The 9382-nt window shown below is 48.5% G+C and overlaps 2 protein-coding genes across 2 annotated transcripts; both read left to right on the top strand.

Annotated features, from left to right (window-relative positions):
• The first annotated feature begins 2000 nt into the window (after positions 1 to 2000).
• On the top strand, positions 2001 to 6047 carry yars2 (tyrosyl-tRNA synthetase 2, mitochondrial). The gene is made up of 5 exons (XM_037451916.2): positions 2001 to 2758; positions 3146 to 3313; positions 3444 to 3599; positions 3722 to 3892; positions 4284 to 6047. Exons 1-5 carry the CDS (start codon positions 2007 to 2009, stop codon positions 4441 to 4443), a joined length of 1407 nt encoding a protein of 468 aa, XP_037307813.1. The 5' UTR covers positions 2001 to 2006; the 3' UTR covers positions 4444 to 6047.
• Positions 6048 to 6055: 8 nt separating this feature from the next.
• Positions 6056 to 8931, top strand: cdkn1bb (cyclin dependent kinase inhibitor 1Bb). Its single transcript, XM_037451918.2, has 3 exons — positions 6056 to 6946; positions 7170 to 7297; positions 8499 to 8931. The coding sequence occupies exons 1-2, from the start codon at positions 6496 to 6498 to the stop codon at positions 7283 to 7285; spliced, it is 567 nt and encodes a 188-aa protein (XP_037307815.1). The 5' UTR covers positions 6056 to 6495; the 3' UTR covers positions 7286 to 7297; positions 8499 to 8931.
• Positions 8932 to 9382: the final 451 nt, after the last annotated feature.

Genomic DNA, 9382 nt, shown 5'->3' with positions numbered 1-9382 from the left:
TAAATTTAAGCGTTTGTGATTTAAAGTGAAAGCACATTTGGGCTCTGCAAGGGGCTGCACAAGCTCCCAACTTTAAGTAGTGGATTAGAAACCCTGACCTCTGTGACCCTTTTTGTCATGTTCAAAATCAAGCTACAGCCCAGCAGTATCTTTTTCTCCTCTTTTTATACTCTGTTCTCAGGTTGCATATTCCACATAAAAAGGGCAATATACGCAGAGAAATGTCATATTATCAGAAATCATCCATAGTTGCCTCCTGTTGTCAAACAAACAAATGTATATTTGTATCACACATCACTGTTGATCCAACAGAGAAACCGTATGCACTCATAATTGATCACGTCACATGCTATTTGTGAAGAAGATGCAGTAATGAAAATGCAGTATGTACCGTTTTTTATAATCCTGTCACATGTTCTGTCCGACTCTCCTCTGCTCACTCGCTGCTAATGTTGTAGTAACTCAAACATTTCTCATTGCCATGAGCAGATCACTGACCCTTGTAAGCGGCCTGCACTTACTTTATCACAACTTCTCACAGAATGTCAGTCCCACACGCAGGATTCAATCGACGCAGGTCGGTTCACGCCCCCCCGCCCCGCCCCGAAGCGAGAACCCTGGGACTTTGTATTTCCCAGGCACAACTTTGGGATTAACCATGAACAACCTGTGCCTTAGCGTGTTCCCATGCCATCAAAACACTAGAGATTCAGAAGGAAAACAAAAAAAAACACACATACACTTTGAGACGCATAAACTGTGCGTGACCTCGGCTACAATTGGCCGGTTTATGACACGCTCGGGCCACGCAGACAGGAAGTGATGTCAGACGTGCGGCGCCAACGAAGGCTTCAAAAGAAAAGGAACTAAACACAGCGGCTGAAACGAAAGAGCTCCCGAGGAGAAGTGGCGTTCGTGTGTGATGTCTCCTCATCTTTAGGAAAGTCTGCGTTGTGCTGAACTGACAGGGGGGGGGAACATTTTTTTAAAAACTTGTATCAGGGAAACCTAGTCTTCCTTTGTTGAACTAGCTCAGGACATAGAAAGAGACTTGTTTTGCTCCGTCTCTGTCTCTCTTTGGAGAAAGTGTATCGTGCTCCGCCTTACAGCACACAAATACCCTCAATAACGATTACAGGAATATTGATATGGGCCCTTGTTTGTGTTTTACAAAACTGAACGAAAAATGTTACCAGAGGGCAGCGGTCATAAGAAATAGGAATGAGTTGATGTTTTTTCTGGAGTTTGTGTTTTTGTCCATAGCGTCACGCAAAGAGACAACAGAAATATGTGTGTGTGTGTGTGTGTGTGTGTGTGTGTTGGTAATGTGTGTAATGTTGCTTGGTAACAATGCTGTAAATATTTAATGAATGTATATCTAGTGATTAAATCAATGGAACGAGCTGACATTAATATGAATTTAAAAATAAAATGATTTAAGGAATCTACAACCATCTACTTTTTGTTTGTTTGAATCTCTTTTTTAGTGTGTTTGACAAATAAAACCGACAAATATTTAAATATTTCAGGCTTCCCGGTCAGCTGAGGCACGTTCGCCATCTATCGGTGAACAGCAAACCTGCAACTACACTGAATTCTAATAAGTGCACATGGTGTCTATCGAGGGTGGACATCAATAAATAGCATATATAAAAAAGTGTGTCACGATGATGCACTGCAGCTGTGGAAATGAATGTGTATTATGAACCCCCTACATTACTATTGCAACAGATGGAACAAATAAGCAAAGTCATCGTATGCTTGAGAAGGATCCTTCGGATGAGCTGCAACTCCCACAACACGTTGCTTTAAAAACCTGCAGTGTGCACATTTCCTATTAAATGCCTTTAAAGTGTTTATTCACAATTCTTACGGCCCCGGAAAGTTCGCTCGCCGGTGCGCTGGAGGCGCTGTGCGGCGAACGAACCCTGCGTGGACCCTTAACCCCGCCCCCCCCCCCCCCCCATCCCCACCCGTGTTTCTGTCCCCCCCCACTTGGTTCCAACATGGCGGCGTCCATGGCGAGGACGTGCCGGCACGTCTCGCGGCGTGGACCCCGTGTCCTGCGCCTCACGCTCGGGTCGAAGCTCCACGGCGGACTGCTGCATTCTCTGAATAAACGCGGCGTCCTGAAGGAGTCTTTCCCGCGGGACGCGGCGCAGGACCAGCTGCCGCGGCTGCTCCGGTCCGGCGCTCAGACCGTGTACTGCGGCTTCGACCCCACGGCCGACAGCCTCCATGTGGGCAACTTGCTCGCCATCGTGGGCCTCCTGCACTTCCGCGGCGCCGGGCACCACGTCCTCGCCGTGCTCGGAGGGGCCACGGCGCAGATCGGAGACCCCAGCGGGAAAACGAGCGAGCGCGAGCGGCTGTCGCCGGAGGTCGCCGAGGCGAACACGCGCGGCGTCCGCGAGGGCATCCAGCGGGTTTTCGCCAACCACGAGCTGCACTTTCACGACGGCTCCAGGGAACCGGGCACGGTGACCGTGCTGAACAACCTGAGCTGGTACAAGAACCGGGGCGTGGTGGACTTTCTCTCCGAGGCCGGGCGGCACCTGCGCATGGGGACCATGCTCAGCCGCCACAGCGTGCAGTCCCGCCTGAGGAGCGCCGACGGCATGAGCCTCGCCGAGTTCACCTACCAGGCGTTCCAGGCGTACGACTTCCACCACCTCAACCAGATATACGGCTGCAAGATTCAGCTGGGGGGCACCGACCAGCTGGGCAATCTGATGTCGGGCCACGAGTACATCCAAAAGTAAATCGCCCGTCCTACTCCTTTCGTCGTCGTCCCGAAGCTCGTTGAGAATTGTGTGAATTTCAATAAATAAGTTGATCCTCGGTAACCGTGCACGCACCAACGCGTGTAACGCGATGACCTGTGTGATTTGTGAGGAGTCTGCATCTTTATAACATTCAGATTCTTTTTAATAGTGAAATACATTTCAACACTTTTAAGCACAAAAGCCTTTGATTTCTACACCCTCGACCCAAATGAAAATGTGTCTTTGTATCTATCATTATGTGTCCATGTATATTACAACAGGACATTGTATATAAACTGTTGATCATGCAGATCAACAAAAAAAAACATACTTTTTCTAAAACACACTTTGCTAATGCGTGGATCCCATTTCCTCCGCAGAGCGAGCGGCGAGGAGGTGTACGGTCTCACCGTCCCGCTGGTGACCAGCTCGGCCGGGGACAAGCTGGGGAAGACGGCGGGCAACGCCGTGTGGCTCAACAGGGACAAGACGTCCCCCTTCGAGTTCTACCAGTTCTTTCTCAGGCAGCCCGACGCCAGTGTGGAGAGGTCAGTGTGGAGGCTGGACCAGTGCAGGACCCGGAGGCCTTCCCCCCCCGTCCCCTGATCGATCTTAAACACTGTGCACCTTCCCAGGAGGCTTATTGCTCAGTTCCTCCCCCCCCACTCGCCCCTTTAGGTTCCTGAAGCTGTTCACCTTCCTGCCTCTGGCGGAGGTGGAGAGGCTGATGGAGCAGCAGAGGAACGACCCCGGGAAACGCCTCGCTCACAAGCGGCTGGCGGCGGAGGTGACCAAACTGGTGCACGGAAAGGAGGGCCTCGAGAGCGCAAAGAGGTCAGAACGGGCCGCACTCGGGGGGCCCTCTGAGCTGCGTGCAGGGAGGGAGGGGGGGGGGAGCGAGTGTAATCCACCTGATCAGTACCAGAAAAGGTCACTGTTGTGTATCGTTGCTGCAGGTGCACCGACGCCCTGTACCACAGCAGCGTGCAGGCCTTGGAGGAAATGAGTGACGACGAGCTTCAGGAGCTCTTCAGGGAGGCCCCCTTCCACGAGCTGCTGCTGGAGCCGGGCACCACGGTGATAGACGCCTGCCGCAGGGTCAACGCCATCCCAGAGGGACCCAGGGGGTAGGTGCTCTCGGTTTAAATGTCCAGTCCAAACGACCGAAGGAAGATGAATGTTTTTTTATAAAAGACTTTGTATATAAATCCCAAGTGGGAACACAACTCCAAGACATCTCCAACAAAGGGAGACGGCCACCATAAGCCATGTGCAAAGACCGAAGCACCACGGATCGTCACGGCAACCCCTCGGCCAGTGTCACAAAGTCAAATCAAAAACATTTGAGTCCCTAAATGTGTGACACTTGATACATTAATATATACATCAGTCTGATGTTTGTGTCTAAAGATGGCTGACGGACGTGCACGCTCACGATGTGTAATCGCGGCGGCAATGTCCTGACTCCTTCAGAACCGGTTCCGTAGAGGTCACCCCATGCATAACGTCTGTGCGCAGGTATCAGATGGTTTCCGAGGGCGCCGTGTGGATCAACCACGGGCGGACGGACAAACCGGAGCAGCTGCTGATCCCCAAGCTCCACGTCCTGTCCAATGGCCTCACCTTGCTCCGAGTGGGCAAGAGGAACTTCCACATCATCAAGTGGCTCAGTCTCTGAGGCCTCTCGCGCGGGACCGGTTTGACCCGCGATGAGCTGTCCCCGGGGGGGGGGGGGAGGTAGGCGCCAAGCAAAAGGGGTCGGTGAGGACGCTTGGGAAAGGACGAACGTTTTGCAACCTACCTGGGGCTGTTGCCATGGGGATGGCCTGTCGTCGCCATATAAATGTGTGTATATATATATATATATGCACGTTTTTATCCGATGCAATGGTGTTATTAAAAGGCGTGTGAAGCACAGATTGTCGCGTGCTGACTTCGTACTGCTACAGTTCCTGGCAGCGACCGCTAGAGGGCAGCGTTGTCCCAGTCATCCCGCCCAGCCTGCTGCTACCACTTCGGTAAATAATTGCCCACAGTAAAATTTAATTGCATCATTTCTCGCAAATAGGTTATTGTTCAATGTTTAGCACATCCTGTTTTTCATATATTTTTTATTTGATGGTAACACCAGGCCAACATCTGCGTCAGTGTGGCTGTTTTTCCGTTGTTGGTGGTGAAAGGTGTAAATTGTACCAGAAAGAAAAGTGTGACTTTTGGGGGATTTCTGAAATGAATAGATCTTGCTTGTAGATTTTTTTTTCTTCCAGTTCCATAAATTTGGTAATCCCATTTGTAGAATTTGGGTTGTTTTTAAATACCGCTATTGGTTTTCTGCCACATTTCAAAGTTCTCAAGGTGGTGAGCGTATCAGTGAATTTGGTGCCTGTACCTGTAATTGTTCTTTTCATTTTTTTCTTCTGTATTTGCAGACTTCTTGAAGGACAGTTGTGCGTAGCTTTCTTGTTTATTTTATTTTTTTTTACTCTTGGGGCTGTTGGAGATCTAGACGGGGTCTGCTGACCTTTACTTGCGCTTGTCAGCTCCAGAGAATTGGTGGAAATACTATGCCACAAGAATATTCTTTTATCCAATTTACCGATTTTGGGTTTTGGCCATTGCTTGATAGTTTGGACTTTGAGGGGGATGTACCTCCTGCATCATAGGGTCGACAAATTGAAGCATTAATGTAGATTCAATAATGTAATTTATACAAGGGTGGAACATTTTATAAACATTTTCATTTTAACATATTTATTTAAGACTGCCTCCATTACTTTTCTGTACAAATTTATATTTTAGGAAAATATATCTGTCCATTATATTTAACACAAAATATGTAATGTCTCGAACTCTTCCCTGGAAGACGTGCATAGTTTTGCCATAAGGATGGAGTTAGTTTTACAATCAATTAGTTAAAATGTTAGCAAAGATTAAATGTTTAAGTTTACAGTAACGTTTTTTTTCTAGTGAGAAGAACTTTGAAATGCAACATGTTTATTTTTAAAAACGATCGGTCGAGCAATACTCAAGGCACCGATGCCCTGAAGCAGTTTTTCCATTTGAATTTATAATATTTATAATGCCGAAGCAGTCTTCATTTTGGAAGGAAAATCTGGGATTTGGTGCAGCACGCACACGGGGCCATGTCGCAACCCTTCAGGAACTAGCTGGTCTACCTTAAGAGAAGTAGGCGGGTCTTAAGCACCTTGACCAATGAGCCGCCTTCCCCGCATTTAAATAGCTTTGTGTGTGCGTGCGTGTGTGTCAATCACACCCCCCCCCCCCCTCCCAGTCAGGCTCCACTCTCAATCCCGACTAACGCTACATCTCTCAATCGCCATATTGGGTAACTGAGGTCGGTCCGCAGTGGCTCTCGCTTTCGGGGACGAGTTCGACGTGAGCGGCTTTCGGTTCCCGGGCGCCTTCGAGCAGAATTACCCGCGGAGACTACTTCGCCTTCGGAAGAGCAGCGGCGGCCGTGACCGTTCGAGCCCGACGCACGCGCGCACGCATTTTTACGCATGGCCTGAGTCCCTTTTTACGCTCGTTTTGGAGTCGAGGAGATACCCGTCGTTCACCGAGCGCTGGCTCCTGTTGTTGTTTTTTTGTTTTTTTTTCTCGTGAAAACTGGACGTTCCCGGCTGTTTGCAAGAAAACAAAAATCCCGTATTTCTTGTTTTTTTTTTCTTCTTTCTGGTGGAGGGAGGGCGGGGCAGGGTGGGGGTTTGAAATGTCAGATGTTCGACTATCCAACGGGAGCCCGACTCTGGAGCGGACGGACTCCCGGGTGTCGGATCACCCGAAGCCGTCGGCCTGCAGGAGCCTCTTCGGCCAGGCGGATCACGAAGGGTTAAAGAAGGAATTAAAGGGACATTTGCGGGAGATGGAAGAGGCCGCTTCCGCCAAGTGGGGCTTCGACTTCGCCAACCACAGGCCGCTGGTCCACGGGAGGCTCAAGTGGGAGCTGGTGGACTGCAGAGACGTCCCGGATTTCTACAACAAGCCGCCGCGGCGCAGGGGGGAGAAGAAGGGCGTCTGCTCCGCCGGGAATAACAAGGTGGATCTAAACGGGAATCACAGTTGCGTGGTGCTGGCCTCGGGCGAGGACACCGACCGGTCCGATGGACACACGGAATGCACGGAGCAGTGCACCGGAATGAGGAAAAGACCGGCGTGCCACGGTGAGTTACCGGCTTTGCGACCAAATGGCCACCGGCAGGTAGCCGGGCCGCTTCCATCTCGTGGAGAATCATTCATTTATACTTCTTTTTTTTTTTTTTTAAACCGTGGTTACAATATTTATATGTATACATATATTTCTAGCTTTATTTTCTCGATTTCTTACCTACATTTCTTTCTTCTTCTAAACCGTAATTGTTTTCTTTTTTCTTTCTTTTTTTGCAGAACCCTCGGCCCCAAATAAGAGATCACACACCAGCCCGGATGAGGTCACTTGTCCGAACCTGAGCCACTCTGCAGAACACACTCCCAGAAAGACCAGCCCCAGGAGGCAAACGTGAGCCCCGCGGACGGTAAGAGGACCACTTTGTCCTTCATTCGGAATTACGCTTGTATGTTGGAGTCCGTGTTCTAGCTGCAGAATGCGAGTCGGAACATTTTCCTCATGTATTTGGAATATTGCCCATGCGTTTCGGGTGATGTTTTGTATCGCATCCCACTTGGCGGTGTGGTTCTCTCGTAATTATTTAAACTCGGATTCAATGAACGTTGCCGGTTTTTACGAGCTTCAAGTTGCCCACGTCGTTACGTTTTGTAGTAATCGTGGTAATGTGAGTGAGTAAATGATGCTGGCCCACTTGAACAAAGCTTTAAAAAAAAAAGTGTAAAAAAATTATAAAGGGGGAGAGAAGTGCACTTTTTTTTTTTTTTTTTACACTACAGCCCGCCTTGGGTTTCCGACTAAACTGTAAACAACAAGTGTGCGGAACAACAGCGTAGTAACACGTCAGCAGCCACTGCCCTCAGAGCAGGGACGGGAAGGGGCAGCTCTCTCTCTCTCTCTCTCTCTCTCTGTCTCTCTCTCTGTCTCTCTGTGTGTGTGTGTGTGTGTGTGTGTGTGTGTGTGTGTGTGTGTGTGTGTGTGTGTGTGTGTGTGTGTGTGTGTGTGTGCGCTGCACACTCTTTGCACGCCAACGTTAAAACACGCACGCGCCCGTCTCTGCCCGCCGGCGCAGAGCGTGCACGAGAGCCGCGCGCACCTCTTTGACACCCGAGTGCGCCGAAGCGGAGGGAGAATACAGCCACGAGATCTGCAGGCTCGTGGCAGGATGCGTGAGCTGTCCTTCACCTTTTTAATAGCTTTTTTTTTAATTTTTAAAAAAAAAAATTAAATCCATACCTGGAAGGTTTTGTTGTTGTTTTTTGCACACTGAAATATGTGATGCCAAATAAATACATATCCAATACATGTTTACTTTGCATTATGTAGCCCCCTTGTAAGACAATATTATAGATGTCTGCTAGTTTTCCACCTAATTATATGTTCTAATGGTGGAATGGGAATCAGGCGAGTGACTGTCCTGACTGTCCTCCTCCTCCTCTTTCAAAGCGCATGAGGACATAGCGTTCATGTATTCAAGAGAACACTCACAGGCACAAAGGGCTCCTTCTATTCTCACTCATTTGCAAACCTTTTTCTGTAAGCTGTGCAACCATGCCGACTCTTATTTTCAGTTTTTTTTCCTCCCCCCTTTTCATCAAATTGTCCAACAGAGCCGAAGAAGTGTTTCCCCGTTTCAAGTGGGAAACCTCAGTGTCGGTGGGTTTTGGAGGAGGAACTACGCAGCATCAGAAACATATCAACCCTCCTGAAGACGGGGGAGGACGCTGTTGAAGCACTGAATAGAAACACTAAAGTTGTGGCACTCAATTAAAAAGTTACTGCCTCTAAAAGCAGTCAATGTAGCATTGTGCAATTAGGTTTAATTTCCTTTTTTGCTCCTTTTTTTCCTTTTTTTTTTTACTACCTGTGTGTAAATAAATATGCATATTATATTTCTTTCCATATGTAGCACATAAGAAAAACATTATTTGAACACCAATCCTTTATGTAAAAAGGTGTGAGCTTTGATTTGACTTGAAGAATTTGCAGTGTAGTTTGATACATGTTTCCAAAATGCTGTTGTGTTTTTTTTTGTTTGTTTTTTCCTTCTGAAAAGCAATGTGACTTTGACACGGTCCCTAAATGCTACATTTAAAACAAAATCAAGGCTTCTTACAGTTTCTCCAGTGTATCTTCACTCCGTCGCCTTCCTAACTCGGCAGTGAAGAACGGTACAAATGAAGCTCAGCTCATCCGGTCACTTCGCTGTCACCAATCACAGGTTTTCCCCCATAAGATCCGCTGAAAAAGTCATATTTCTGCTTGGGTTTCCTCACCCAGTATTTATTTTGGATTTGGGAGCGACTCCTGGAATACGATCAACTTCCTTCTCAAGGTCTCCCGCAACACCTCGGGCCACTGTGCGGTGCCGTGTTTGATTTGGAGTCGTGAGGTACTCGGATAATTGAAGGACAAACACCATGCGGGCTGCACGGGTCGTGTTGTGAAGTCATCCGCTCCGTGACGACGCTCCGTGACGACGCTCTTTTCGCTC

Source organism: Pungitius pungitius, chromosome 6 (genome assembly GCF_949316345.1).
Source record: "Pungitius pungitius chromosome 6, fPunPun2.1, whole genome shotgun sequence".
NCBI lineage: Eukaryota > Metazoa > Chordata > Actinopteri > Perciformes > Gasterosteidae > Pungitius > Pungitius pungitius.
Note: the sequence above shows the minus strand (reverse complement) of the source record. Positions and strands in the feature narration are given on the sequence as shown.